The sequence below is a fragment of the Microtus pennsylvanicus genome, chromosome X (genome assembly GCF_037038515.1).
Source record: "Microtus pennsylvanicus isolate mMicPen1 chromosome X, mMicPen1.hap1, whole genome shotgun sequence".
NCBI lineage: Eukaryota > Metazoa > Chordata > Mammalia > Rodentia > Cricetidae > Microtus > Microtus pennsylvanicus.
This window is the reverse complement of record NC_134601.1, coordinates 86,215,732-86,231,274: the sequence shown is the minus strand read 5'-3', so window position 1 is coordinate 86,231,274 and position 15,543 is coordinate 86,215,732. Positions and strand designations below refer to the sequence as shown.

Genomic DNA, 15,543 nt, shown 5'->3' with positions numbered 1-15,543 from the left:
GACCCACGACTAGTGCACACCTCCTCCAACACGGCTGCACTTCCTAATCCTCCCCAAAGAGTTCTACCAAGTGGAGACCAAGTATTCAAGTACATGAGCCTATAGGAAATGTTCTCATACAACCACCGCATTCTAGCCCCTGCCACTCAAAGGCTAGGAGCTGCATCATAGTGCAAAATACATGTACTTCAACTTTGAAAGTCCCCATAGCTTTTCAAGCCTCAACACGCTTTAAAAGTTCAGAGTTGCTTCTGAGACTCGAAACAATCTCTTCATTGTAATTGCTCGCAGTTGCACAGATACCTATACACACCGATACACATAACCCAAAAAGTCTTAAAAAGAAATTAGAAAAAGACTAGCCAGGCAGTGGTGACACACGCTTTTAATCCCAGCACTCAGGAGGCAGAGGCAGGTGGATCTCTGAGTTTGAGACCAACCTGGTCTACAAGTTCCAGGACAAGCTACAGAGAACCCTGTCCAGGTTGTTTTGCATCGCTTAGGTTAAAGATTCCATGTACTACTATGTAACGTACACCATAAGATAAGGTAACTGCTTCAATGGAAGCAACTGTGAACTTGGATACAGCATATCTGGGTTTGGTTTTGCTACTTAATAGCTCTGTGACCTTAACCTTTCCAAACCAGTTTTCTATAAAATGTTGTCTACCATTGTTTCTTCCCAGTTCCATATACATTCCTTTCTACTTTTGACATGGTTCAACCTGTTTACCTCTAACATGTTGTGGGTTTTTTTGCTTTTATTTTTTCTGTTGCAGCTGAAATGTGGAGCATGTGGTGCCATCGGGCACATGAGGACAAACAAATTCTGCCCCCTTTATTATCAAACAAATGCTCCACCTTCTAATCCTGTTGCCATGACAGAGGAACAAGAGGAAGAGCTAGAAAAGACAGTCATTCATAATGATAATGAAGAACTTATCAAGGTTGAAGGGACCAAGATCGTTTTGGGGAAACAGCTAATTGAGAGGTAAGGGATAGCAGGGAGGGAGTGCTATAGCAGAGATCGGTTGAAGGTTGATGATGATGGTTGGCAGAGGTAAATGTGATGTGATTGTTCTCTGAAGTGGAACTAAGTGTTGCAGAAATTTTGGATTATAATTGGTAATTTTTGCCAGTAATCAAAACTGCAGTGATCATTAGGGCTTACACCTTCCTTTTTACATGCTGTGCTTTGAGTCTTAAGTATTTGTGGAGGGTCAAGGGAGTTAATTTTTATACAGAGTTTCTACATAGCCCTAGCTGTTCTGGAACTAACTCTATAGACGAAGCTGGCCTCAATTTCTGAGATTCACCTGTCTCTGCCTCCTAAGTGCTGGGATTAAAGGCATGCACTGCCAAGCCTGGCTAAGTCTTAGTATTTACGTAAATACCCTTACCACAGTAGTGTTTTTCTTCTGTTTTGTTTTGCTTGTTTTGTTGGTTTGTGTGTGTGTGTGTGTGTATGTGTGTGGGGGGGGGGTACTGATAGGCACAGTGGGCAAGTGTTCTGTCTCTGAGCCATATGTCCTCAAAACTTTGCACAAATTTTTGAAAGTTTTGTTAAATTACCCAGGTTGGCCTCAAGCTTACTTACAATTTTTCTTTCTCAGCCTCCCATGTAGCTAAGATTACAGGTTTGGAGTGCCACACCTGGCATGTGGGTAGTTAATATAAAATGAGAGACTATAAAGAGTAGACTGTGCTTATGCCCAATCTTGCCGTTAGAGAATTTAATAGATAAAAATGGAGATGTTAAAATTTTTTCCATTTTAAGCCGGACGGTGGTGGTGCACGCCTTTAATCCCAGCATTTGGGAGGCAGAGGCAGGTGGAGCTCAGTGAGTTTGAGGCCAGACTAGTCTATAGAGTGACTGCAGAGTTCCAGGACAGCCAGGACTGTTACACAGAGTAACCCTGTCTCGGAAAAAAAAATTCCCATTTTAAAAATTATAAACTGATGGTGGTGGTGGTGATGCACAACTTTAATCCCAGCACTTTGAGGCAGAGAAATAGGTGAATCTCTAAGTTCCACGCCAGACTGGCTCTACAAAGCGAGTTCCAGGATAGCCAGGGCTACACAGAAAAACCCTCTCTCAAAAAAACAAAAAAAACAAAAACAGCTAAACAAGTTATAAACCTATTGAATAGTTGAAAGTTCACAATTAAAGTATTCTAAACGCACCTGTTCACCTTTTGCCATATTTGCCTAATCTTTCTTTGTATACCTCAAATGTTTGTAATCTGAACCATTGAGAAGTAAATTTCAGGTATCATGACAGTTCACTGCAAACACACATCTTCTAAGAATTGGGTTGTAAGACATGGTACTATTATCATAACTAAGAAATAGCACTAATTTAGTAATTTGCAATGCTCAGGAATTTTTATTCAAATTACCCAAGTCATCTCATTGTCCTTTGGCTCATTTTCTAATTATGGATACCATCCCAGTTTAGACATAAGTGTATTTTGAGTCTGTCGAAATCTAAAACTGTCTTACTTATTTTTGTACTTTTTATGACATTAACTTTTTTAGCAGTATAAAGAATAATTGTTTCGGGCTGGAGAGATGGCTCAGAGGTCAAGAGCACTGACTGCTCTTCCAGAGGTCCTGAGTTCAATTCCCAGCAACCACATGATGGCTCACAACCATCTATGAGATCTGGCGCCCTCTTCTGGTGTGTGGGAAGCAGAATGTTGTACACATAATAAATAAATAAACAAATAAATAAATTAAAAAAAAGAATAATTGTTTCACAAAATACCCCACTTTTTTAATATTTATTTATTATGTATACAATATTCTGTCTGTATGTCTACACCAGACCTCATTACAGATGGTTGTGAGCCACCATGTGGTTGCCGGGAATTGAACTCAGGACCTTTGGAAGAGTAGGCAATGCTCTTAACCACTGAGCCATCTCTCCAGCCCAAAATACCCCACTTTTTAGATTTTATTTTAAGTAGAACAAAGATTTATTTTAAAAAATGAAAATGCTGAAGATTATGAGGGACTCCAAGGGAGGAATAACCCACTTTGTTTTCTACTGATTAGACTCACATTAATTTTTTTTTTTTTGAGACAGGCTTTCTCTGTAGCTTTGGTGCCTGATGGAGGAAGGTCATTGGTTAATTAATAAAGAAACTGCTTGGCCCTGATAGGTTAGAACATAGGTGGGTGGAGTAAACAGAACAGAATGCTGGGAGGAAGAGGAAGTGAGCTCAGATGCCATGCTCCCCTCTCCCGGGCAGATACGATAAAGCTCCGACCCAGGTTGGACGTAGGCTAGAATCTTCCCGGTAAGCGCACCTCGGTGCTACACACATTAATAGAAATGGGCCAGGCAGTGTTTAAATGAATACAGTTTGTATGTTGTTATTTCGGGGTATAAGATAGCCAGGCGGAGGGAGCAGGGCGGCAGGAATGCAACCGCAGCTCCTTCAACAGGCGCCTGTGCCAGAACTATCTCTTGTAGACCAGGATGGCTTCGAACTCCCAGAGATCCGCCTGCCTCTGCCTCCCGAGTGCTGGGATTAAAGGCATGCGCCACCACTGACCCGCTCACATTAAATATTTTTGACTAGACGTTTAATAGACTATCTAGTTGATATTATGTATTTACCACATCAACAAGCACAACAGTTTCACTCCTTTTAGAGCTATTAATGATCATTGCCAAATTATTTAATTGGTTCTTATAACGTGGTGGTTTTTCTAATTCTAGAATTTCTCTATTTTAACTGGTATTTTTGATAAGGAAAACTTCATCATATCTATTTTAATATATTACTGTGAATTCTGAAATTCTTCCCATATAAATTTTAATGCATTTTCTCCCAATTTAACTCATTTAAGCCAGATCTTATGGTGGTTTTTAAAATATTTTATGAATATTTTGCCTGAATGTCTGTGTGTGCATACATGGAGACAAATGCCTGGTGTTCACAGAGACCAGAAAAGAGAGTTGGATCCCCTGTAATTAGAATTAACAGATCGTTATGAGAGCTGCCAAATAGGTGCTAGGAATTAAACTCAGGTTCTTTGAAAGAGCCATCTCTCAGGCCCTTCAGGTCTGTGGTTTTGAAATGATCCTGTAAATCTTTGAGAAATCATTTGCTTTCTGGTACAAGATGTTGAAAGCTTTCCTTGTCTCAGACTTAGAATTGACCATTTCTCTGAGGTGTCCGTGCTCCTTTTATTAAACCATCTCTTTATCCTATTTCGGAGAACTATAAATAACACAATGTTACTGATTGCAGTGCTGATGAGGTTCGCAGAAAATCTCTGGTCCTGAAGTTTCCTAAACAACAACTTCCTCCCAAGAAAAAACGTCGGGTTGGAACCACTGTTCACTGTGACTATTTGAATGTGAGTATCTGCATTGTCTTCATATCAGATGGATTCCCCCAGCTTTCTGGGACATGACTCTGTGTCAGATATTCCTTATGTCTGTTCCTTGAGAATTATGTGCATTGTTCATTAAATGACTTAATAAAATTTATTATTTTGGGTTTTTGAGACAAGGTTTCTCTGTGTAACCCGGGGTTTTTTTGGAACTCATTCTGTAGATCAGGCTGGTCTTGAACTCAAAGATCTGCCTGCCTCTGCCTTCCAACTATCCAGATTTAAAATTTATTTATTTTTGTTTGTTTATTATGTATGTATTCATCTGTGTATGCACTATGATGCAAACATGGAAGTTAGAAAACTTGTGAAGTTAGTTCTCTCTTACATGGAACCTGGAGATCAAGTTATGGTCACTATCTTGTATGGCAAGTGCCATTACCCACTGAGCCACCTCATTGCCCTGCCCCTCTTTGATGTGCAGGTTTTTTTTCCTACATGTATATAAGTGCGCTATGTATATGCCTGGTGCCAGCAGAGCCCAGAAGAGAATGCAATATGGTTTTAGTTGTAAGTCACTATGTGGGTGCTAGAATCTGAACCTAGGTCCTCTGCAAAAGCAGCAAAGGTCCTTAACCACTGAGCCATCTCTTCAACTTGTCCCTGCTCCAAAGTTTGCTTTTTTAAGATTGAATTTCTCTCTAGTCCAGGTTGGTCTAGAATTTACTATATACTCTAGGCTGGCTTTGAATTTTTAGCACTCCTCCTACCTTAGCTTCCTAATTGTTGGGATTAAGGCTGAAGACCTCCAAGTCTCGCTTTATTGAAGTTTTCTAAAATGTATCAGTATATTTGAAAAATATTTGGGTTTTTTTTTGTTTATCTAAAGCATTCTGGTTTCTTGTTTTTGTTTTGTTTTAGAGACCTCATAAATCCATCCATCGGCGCCGGACAGACCCTATGGTAACACTGTCATCTATCTTGGAGTCTATCATCAATGATATGAGAGATCTTCCAAATGTGAGTTCATTACATTAGATCTGTATAGAATAGGAAAACCAAGACCTTATGTTTTTTTTTCTGTTACTTCAGGTCGATGGCCCTAGTGCATATACCTGTATATCTGAAACCCCTAATTCTTTGGGTGTTTGTCTATTTTTAAATCGTTTAATGCAGTATTAGGTAATGAAGGACAGAATGTAGGCAAAAGGACACATGAGTTATAAGAGGATATAAAGCTAGTTTTTTTCTGGTTTCAGTGCAATGCTTCTTTTTGTGATGGGTATGTGAATTCAACTTTCTGAGTATTAAAGTAGCAAGAATAATTTTTTAAAATTATGTGTATACATGTATGTCTGTGTATGCATATGCAAGTTCCCTTAGAGGTCTGAGGCATTGAATAACCTGGAACCAAAGTTACAGAGGTTGTGAGTCCCCAGACATAGGAATTGAGAACCAAACTCAGGTCCTCTGGAAGAGCATAATATACTATTATAACCACTGAACCATCTCTCCAGCTTCAAACTTGTATGTCTTTTGTTTTGTTTTGTTTTGTTTTGTTTTGTTTTGTTTTGTTTTTTCCAGACAGGGTCTCTCTGTAGGAGACAGTCCGGAACTAGCTCTCGTAGACCAGGCTGGCCTTGAACTCACAGAGATCCATCTGCCTCTGCCTCTTGAATGTTGGGATTAAAGGTGTGCGCCACCACTTATATGTCTTATAAGAATTTTGCATTCCATAAGTGTCTAGCATATATGGAGCTAGAAAGACAGCTCAGTGGTTAAAAATACATACTGCTCTTGTGGAGAACTATGTGTGACTTTGAGGCCTGCCTGTTCAACAGAGTTAGGATAGCCAAGGCTACACAAAGAAACTCTGTCTCAAAAAAAAAAAAAAGGAAGGAAGTAAATAACTTAATGCAAAAACAGATTTACTACATCTGAAAAAATCATTTGAGAGTTAGTAAACCAGTAAGTTGTAATTGGCTCTGTCAGTGTTCTTTGCTCACAAATGGTGCTGGCTCTTGTTTCCACAGACATACCCTTTCCATACGCCAGTTAATGCAAAGGTTGTAAAGGACTACTATAAAATCATCACTCGGCCAATGGATCTACAGACACTCCGTGAAAATGTGCGCAAACGCCTCTATCCATCTCGGGAAGAATTCAGAGAGCATTTGGAACTAATTGTGAAAAATAGTGCAACCTATAATGGTAATAGTCCCTTGTTCTTTGACTGCAAAGGTCACCTTTCAGATTCTTATCTCTTGCTGATTCTAAATTCATTAGATTAGCATGAATGAAAAGACTAATGTGCATTTTTGGGTATGAACATCAGGCAGTGTACATTTCAGTCATATAGTAAGTATTACTTCTTTTTAGTTGCATTATATAATCCTTTTTTTTTTTTTTTAGACATGGTCTCACTATGTAGACCAGACTGGCCTCAATCACAGAAATTCTTTGGCCTCTGCCTCCCAAATGCCAGTATTAAAGCCATGTTCTACCACACCCAGCTTCCCACTATTAATTTTTAATATATTCTCTGGTGAATTTGAAGTCTGTGTTGAAGCAGTTGGAGTGAATAGTGAGGCAGAAAAGTATTTGTTTTGTGTGTTTTAACTCAGTCTGCATTTTTGTTACAGGGTCTAGATACCCATTTTGTCATTTTAAAAAAAGCAAAAAATAGGAGGAAGAAATCAGTTTGCATTAATTCATTTTTTTTCATTTCAGTCTAATTTTCTTTTTGTGATGGGTATGTAAATTCAACTTTCTGCATATTGAAGGAGCAAGAATATTTTTTCAGTTTTTTGAGATAAGATTTCTCTGTGTAGCCCTGGCTGTCCTGGAACTTGCCCTGTAGACCAGGCTGGCCTTGAACTCACAGAGATCTGCCCGAGTCGGCCTCCCGAGTGCTGGGATTAAAGGTGTGCACCCTTGCCGCTCACCAAGAACTGACTCTTGAACATTGTCAGGACAGGGGCTGGAGAGATGGCTCAGAGGTTAAGAGCATTGCCTGCTCTTCCAAAGGTCCTGAATTCAATTCCCAGCAACCACATGGTGACTCACAACCATCTGTAATAAGGTCTGGTGCCCTCTTCTGGCCTTCGGCATACACACGGATAGACTATTATATACATAATAAATAATAAATATTTAAAAAAAAGAAAAAGGAAATTATCAGGACAACTCACCTGCCATGGCTTATTTATACACGGACACACACAGGCAGACAGACACACACACATGCACGCACGCGTGTGCGTGCACACACACACACATACGCACACAAAATGGAAAAACAGAAGGAAATACAAAGAGAATTAAAACAAAGCCCTACTGGGGGATACAGCTCAGCAGTAAAGCATGCATGCAGTCCTTGGTTCAGTCTCCAGTAGTGGCAAGAAAAGAAAGTTTCTCGCAGCCCTATAATCCTTCCTTTCTATGCTTCACACTTTAAAATTAATTTATGTCCATTGGTGTTTTGCCTGCACGTGATTCTGTGTGAGGCTGTAAGATCCACTGCAACAGGAGTTAAAGACAGTTGTGAGCTGCCATGTGGATGCTAGAGAATTGAACCCGGGTTCTCTAGAAGAGCAACCAGTGTTCTTAACTGCTGAACCATCTCTCCAGTCACCTCTGTGACTCATTCTTCTGACTTCCTCACATGTCAGTGCTGATGATAGTGTGGTAGTAACATTGGCATTAAATTCTTCATTTGGATTAAGTAATCCAAATAAGAAGACCTTCCTTCTTTTCCTCCCATGCCCTCAATACTTTAGCTATAGTTTATTCCTTGATACCACCATTCCTCCCTTTTTGAGACAGGCTCTCTAAATACCCAGGCTAATCTTGAACTTGCTATATAGCTCAGACTAGCCTCAAACTTGGTATCCAAGTGCTTCAATCTCCCAATTTCTGGGATTACAGATATATACTGCCATACCTGGCTTACTTTCTTATTGTAACCTAATATATGGATAATAGCAAATTTTGTTTTTTAATAAGTTAATAAAAACTTTCAACTTACCCACTTTTAAACTAATAAACAGTACGTCTGCGAACATTTATGTTAAGAGCACTGACTGCTCTTTTATAGATCCTAAGTTCAATTCCTAGCAACCACATAGTGGCCCACAACCATCTATAATGAGATTTGATATTCTCTGGCGTGCAGGAAAAAGAAAAAAAATACTAGTTAAGGTGGGTGGTGATGGTACATGCCTTTAATCTTAGCACTTGGAAGGCAGAGATAGGAGGATCTCTGAGTTTGAGGCCAGCCTGGTTGATTGTGAGTTCCAGGACAGCCAGAGCTACACAGAGAAATCCTGTCCTGAAAAACAAACAAAAAAGAAATATTAGTTATATGTAAATATTTTGGGATTTTGGCAGGGGGTTCTTTTCTGGTTTGAGATGATCTCTTTATATAGTCTAGGCTACCCCAGGATCTACTTGCTCTCTGGTTGAAGCATGTCAAATTCTGTGATTACAGGTGTGTGTCCATGACTCCCAGCTTAAAAATGTTTTAATTATTCCAAAAGTGAGCTTAAATGGAACAGCTTTAAGCAGTGAATATACAAGAGAGATCAGATAGTTCAAGAATTTTCAGCTGGGTGGTGGCGCACACCTTTAATCCCAGAACTCAGGAGGCAGAAGCAGGCGGATCTCTGTGAGTTGGAGGCCAGCCTGGTTTACAGAGTGAGTTCCAGGAAAGGTGCCAAAGTTATAGAGAAACCTTGTCACTGAAAAAAAATGAATTTTCTGAAGTTCTTGGTAATGATTTCTGCGAAACTGAATTAACAATCTGTGTGCTGAAGAATCTGTTTCCTAAATAGAAAAATTTTAAATGTTCCAGTGAACATTACCATTTTCAAACACATTCTCCATCCATAGAGTAATTTTCAAGGTTTTAAAAGACCTAACAAAGCTGGCTCATGCCTTTACTCCCAGCACTAGAGAGACAGAGGCAGGTGGATCTGAGTTTGAGGCTACCCTTATCTACATATAGAGTTCCTTTCTGAGCCAGCCAGAGCTACATAGTGAGACCCTATCTCAAAAAAAAAACAAAAACAAAAACCAGTTATAATACAAGCATGTGAGGACACAAAAAATGCAATTAAAATTTGGGCCTGGAGAGATGGCTCAGTGGCTAAGAGCACTGGCTGTTCTTTCAGAGGACCTGGGTTGAATTCCCAACACCCACATGGCAATTCAGGTAAAATACCAATGCACATAAAATAAAAATAAATTTTAAAAAACAGTTAAAACTTATTCATAGTTTATCCATTATATATTAGGCACTGAAAAATGAAGTAAGAACTGGTGGTGTCTGTACCTGGTGTGGTAGCACACACCTGTAATCCCAAGGAGGTGAAGACAGGAGGATCTGAAATGAGTTCTAGACCAGCCTGGGATACAAGGGACTCTGTCTTTAAAAAATAAAAAGGAAATAACTGGTATATCTACCTAACTCAGTTACTAGGCTGGCACCTGGGACCTTTTAGGTTCTCTAGTAAATGTGTTAAAGTGTTGGAAATGTGGCAACTTTGGGCTTCCCACTTATAATGGCTATTTCTTGTTCTCTATAGGGCCAAAACACTCACTGACTCAGATTTCTCAATCCATGCTGGATCTCTGTGATGAAAAACTCAAAGAGGTAAGAACTAACTATAAGAGAAAGTGGTAGGCATAGTGACATACACCTGTAATCCTAGCACTTGAGAGTAGAGACAGGAAAATTAGGAGCTTAAAGAAAGTCATCCACAGCTACATACTGAGTTCTAGTGCAACTTGAGCTACATGAGAATTTGACTCAAAAATCAAAGTAGATTATAAAAAAACCAAATGCTGTGGTGTATGAAGGTGGAGAGTAGTACAGTTTAAGAACTATATATTTAACAGAAAGAACCATATCTGAGGGAATGACAGATCTTTGATACATCTGACAGATAGGGATTTAGAAATTATATAGACGCTATCTCCTGTAGATGGGAAAGCCAAGTCCAAAGAGGAAAATTGCTTGCTCTGGAATCATGCTGGGATTAAGATCCCAAACCTGTGTAACTTTAGAAAGGATGGCAGAAAATGGCTTTCCAGGAGATAAATCTCCTATAGCTCACATTACAACTCATTGCTGTACCAAGGAGGCATATTGAAAAAAAAAATCTTTTTGAGATAGTGCCTCATCTAGCTCAGGCTGGCTTGGAACTTACTGTGTCTAATAGGTTGGCCTTAAATTCATGGTGCTCCTTCACCCTCAGCCTCCTGAGTTCTAGGATTATAGGTCTGTCTGAGCCACTAGGCCTAGAGACAGTTAAATTTTTTCAATAATTAATTTATTTTTATTTTATGTGCATTGGTGTTTTGCCTGCATGTTTGTCAGGTCTTGGAGTTACAGATAGCTGTTAGCTGCCATGTGGATGCTAGGAATTGAACCCAGGTCCTTTGGAAGAATTGTCAGTGCTCTTAACTACTGAGCCATCTCTCCATCCCTGGAACAGTTTAATTTTTAAAAAATAATTTTCAATATTTTGGGCTTTTTCCCCCTTTCCTTTTTGTGCTAGAAACTGAACTCAGGGTTTTGCCTTTTTAAGTAAGCACTCAAACACTGAGTTACAGCCTCAGTCCTTCTATAAACCCCTACTCTTTCCTTTTTTAAATGTTCATTGGTGTATTGCCTACTTGTATATCTGTGTGAGGATATCGGGTCCCCTAGAACCAGAGTTACAGACATTTGTGAGCTTCAATGTGGTTGCTAGGAATTGAACCTGGGTCCTCTGGAAGACCAGTCAGTGTTCTTAACCACTGAACCATCTCTCCAGCCCCATATACCGCTATTTTTACCAAAGAAGATTATGGTAACTTATAAGTTTATAAAAGCACAGATAATAATGAAGTTGATACTCAACATAGATATTTCACAAGAGAACATGACTAATAAACATGGAGAATTTTCTCAACTTAATTGACATAAATTACATGTTTAAGCCACAATTAATTGAGCCTAGTAATACATACCTGTAATGGCAGCACTTGGGTTTCAGAGGCAAGATGACCAGAAGTTACAGGTCAGCCTAGGATATATGTTGAGACTCTGTTTCAAAATTAAAACAAAAACACCTACCAATTACATTCCTCTTTGTATCTATTAGAAGGCTAAAGTCCTATAACCAATGTAGAGATCCAATATTGGTACACAAGGGAGGTAGAGGTAAGAAATCAGAAATTCGAGATAATTTGTGGCAACATATCAAGTTCAAGGTTAGCCTGTGACTTAGACCCTGTCTCAAAAAAAGGGGACTAACAAGACTAAGGATTGAGGATACAGGCGGTGAGAACACAGAGATTTTCATAGTGCATAGACTGAAATGAATTTGTTGGATTAAGTTTTCTTTGTACAGCCAGGTGGTGGTGGCATGTGCCTTTAATCCCACCACTTGGGAGGCAGAGGCAGGTGGATATCTCTGAGTTCGAGGCCTGCCTTGGCTACAGAGTTAGTTCCAGGACAGCTAGGGCTATTATACAGAGAAACCCTGTTTCGGAGAAAAAAACAGTTTCCTTTGTACAAGTCGCTAATCAAGCTGGGTTGTATATGGGATGTGAAGCCCACCTGGGATACGAAGGATACATGCCTTATTAGAAAAACAAATAAAGGGGGCTGGAGAGATGGCTCAGTGGTTAAGAGCATTGCCTGCTCTTCCAAAGGTCATGAGTTCAATTCCCGGCAACCACATGGTGGCTCACAACCATCTGTAACGAGGTCTGCTGTCCTCTTCTGGTCTGCAAACACACACAGATTAAATATTGTATACATAATAAATAAATATTTTTAAAAAAGAAAAACAAATAAAAAGAGTAATTAACTGATTGTATTGATGTTCTATAGTCTCAACATTCATTTTATAGAAAAGATAACGTTATTAAAGCCTAATTTGCCAAAGATGTTTTTGTTGTTGTAACTAAACTAGTGATGTCTTGAGCTTTCTATTCTTGGTGCTATATAAGAATATGATGCTATGCCAGACTTTATTGAATCCCCATGGGAGGCTTTACCCTTTCAGAGGAGTGGATAAGGGGGGGATTAGGGAGGAGCTGTGGGGTACAGGAAGAGGGTTAGGAGGGGGAATTGTGGTTGATATGTAAAATGAATAAAAATAAATAAATAAATAAATAAATAAATAAATAAATAAATAAATAAATAAGGAAGTATAGGAAAAAAAGAATGAGATTAGAATGCTTAAGGGAGCCTGGTGTGGCAGTACACGCCTCTATTCCCAGTACTCTGGAGGCAGAGGCAGGTGGATCTCTTGAGTTCAAGGCCAGCCTGGTCAACAGAGTGAGTTCCAATACAGCCAGAGCTATATTATATAGAGAAACCCTGTTTCAAACGAACGAACAAACAAAAAGAACACTTAAGGGATTTTCTGACAAGTCCCTTTATCTAAAGTATCATTTATCTAGATTGTTCTGAAACTGAATAGTAGATAATTCAGAGGTAAATTTTGGAGAACTAAAGTCATAAGCAGCTAACTGAACTTTAGATTATCTTTAGCTTTTTTGTGGTGATCACACTTAAGGAAAACTGCCTTCATTTTGCTTTGCTTTATTTCAGAAAGAAGATAAGTTGGCACGTTTAGAGAAAGCTATCAACCCCTTACTTGATGATGATGACCAAGTAGCGTTTTCTTTTATTCTGGATAACATTGTCACTCAGAAAATGATGGCAGTTCCAGATGTAAGTACTTTTTATGCCAAATATTGTGAGGATAGTACTAGGGGATGGAAAGAAGTGTATAGAGGTAAGCATGTGTGTATAAAGAAATTGTAGCTAGGCAGGGGTGGTACACGCCTTTAATCCCAGCACATAGGAGGCAGAAGCCTGGTCTACAAAGTGTGTTCCAGGACAGGCTCCAAAGCTATATAGAATCCCTGTCTTGAAAAACAAAACAAAACAAAAGAAATTCTGTGTAGTACTTATGCCCATAGGAACTGGGATGTAATTTTAAATACTAACCTTTTTCTGTATGAATTCATTGTTGAAAGCAAAGATGCCAAGTATCTTTGAATATTAAGAGGTTCTTACTTTCTATTGCTAGCACTTAGTATTTGTTAGCACTTAGTATTTGCTCTCGAATAGCCTGAGAGAGAAGAGCTGTCAACTAATAGTAGGTTCTTGATTTAGAAATGCTCCTATACAAATAACAACATTTTGAATTAAATTTATTTATTTGTGCATGTGGGGGAAGAAGGTATAAGCCATAGTTTGTGTGTGCCCAAAACAACTTGGCTAGGTGTGGTGGCACAGCTTTTCATCCTAGCACTCGGGTGGCAGAAAGCAAGAATTCAAGGCCAGCCAAGTCTACACAGTAGGATCCTATCTTTAAAAACAACAAAGCAAAGCACTTAGGAGTCAGAGGCAGGCATATTTCTGTTAGTTTGAGGCCAGCCTGGTCTACAGAATGAGTTCCACCAGCCAGAGAAACCCTATCATGGGGAAAAAAAAGGAAATAAAAAACTCAGAGAATTGGAACTTCTTTCTATCCTGTGGATCCTGGAATTAAACTCAGATCATTGGGCTTATTGGTAAACACCTCTATCCACCGAGCCATTTTGCTGTCCATAAAAAACACTTCAATAGGGCTGGAGAGATGGCTCAGCGGTTAAGAGCACTGCTTACCCCTCCTAAAGGTCCTGAGTTCAATGCCCAGCAACCACATGGTGGCTCATAACCATCTGTAATGAGGTATGGTGCCCTCTTCTGGACAGAATATTGCATACATAATAAATAAAAAAATATTTTAAAAAAATATCAATAATTACTCAATGTTTGCTTTCTTTCTTTTTCCCTTTTTGTTCCAACTTTTTATGCCAAAGCTATCATCTATCATATTAGTTCTACAGACCATTTTATTATGTTGATGCCCCCAAAATTCTGAATTAAATTTTCTGTTGCATATAATCATAATGTTCAGCCGGGCAGTGGTGGTGCATGCCTTTAATCCCAGCACTCAGGAGGCAGAGGCAGGCGGATCTCTGTGAGTTCGAGGCCAGCCTGGTCTACAAGAGCTAGTTTCAGGACAGGCTCCAAAAGCTACGGAGAAACCCTGTCTCGAAAAATCAAAAAAAAAAACCATAATGTTCTATGTGTGCAGTGTTATAAAATTTTGAGATGGAACTATGGAATAAGGAATTTTATTTTTGCAGAACTTAGTCTTTAATGCAAAAATAATTTAGTTGTAGGTTTAGAAGAGGGAGTCTTCTTTAAAAATCAGGGTGGCTGGGTGGTGGCGGCGCACACCTTTAATCCCAGCACTTGGGAGGCAGAGGCAGGCAGATCTGAGTTTGAGGTCAGCTTGGTCTATAAGAGCTAGTTTCAGGATAGGCTCCAAAGCTACAGAGAAACCCTGTCTTGAAAAACTAACTAACTAAATAAATAAATAAGTAAATAAAAATCAGGGTGTAAGAATCTTTAATAAGACCCTTAAATTACAGAGAATTTTCCGTGAGCTTGTGTATTTTTGTGGAAAGAGTCTATAGTTTTCATCAGAAATATTTGTAACTCAGTGGAAATTGGGGCTCTCTGATATAAATAGTGGTTTTCATTTAACTGCCCATGCCTTCTTTTTACTAGTCTTGGCCATTTCATCACCCAGTTAATAAGAAGTTTGTTCCAGATTATTATAAAGTCATTGTCAGTCCAATGGATTTGGAGACTATACGTAAGGTGAATGATTTTTTATAAGCAGTGGCTTTTTATAGTCAATGTTTTTGTATATACAGCTGAATGCCTGATTGTTTTTGTCATAGAATATCTCCAAGCACAAATACCAAAGTCGAGAGAGCTTCCTAGATGATGTAAACCTTATTCTGGCCAACAGTGTTAAGTACAATGGTGAGTATTTGTTTTTTTCCTCATTAAACAGTCTTTTCTATCTAACATTAATTTGTGTTAATTAATTTTAAGGGCTCTGGGAGGTGGTGGCGCATGCTTTTAATCCCAGCACTTGGGAGGCAGAGGCAGGTGGATCTCTGTGAGTTTGAGGCCAGCCTGGTCTACAGAACAAGTTCCAGGACAGCCAAGGCTGTTACACAGAGAAACCCCGTCTTGGAAAAAAAAAAAAGCTGCTTAAGCAGCTTTGAACAGTGATAGCTAAATCAAGTAACTGAGTTTACTTTTTAAATTTTTGTTTTTACAGTTAT

At 39.0% G+C, this 15,543-nt stretch overlaps 1 protein-coding gene across 3 annotated transcripts in view; it reads left to right on the top strand.

Annotated features, from left to right (window-relative positions):
• Positions 1–15,543, top strand: part of Taf1 (TATA-box binding protein associated factor 1) — a 73,484-nt gene that overhangs the window by 39,509 nt on the left and 18,432 nt on the right. For all 3 annotated transcript variants that reach the window (XM_075958924.1, XM_075958922.1, XM_075958923.1), the window contains exons 25-32: positions 780–991; positions 4,263–4,371; positions 5,269–5,367; positions 6,381–6,558; positions 9,933–10,000; positions 12,956–13,078; positions 14,975–15,067; positions 15,151–15,235. In XM_075958924.1, the coding sequence (XP_075815039.1) occupies positions 780–991; positions 4,263–4,371; positions 5,269–5,367; positions 6,381–6,558; positions 9,933–10,000; positions 12,956–13,078; positions 14,975–15,067; positions 15,151–15,235 (967 nt within the window). The remainder of the gene's footprint in view (positions 1–779; positions 992–4,262; positions 4,372–5,268; positions 5,368–6,380; positions 6,559–9,932; positions 10,001–12,955; positions 13,079–14,974; positions 15,068–15,150; positions 15,236–15,543) is intronic.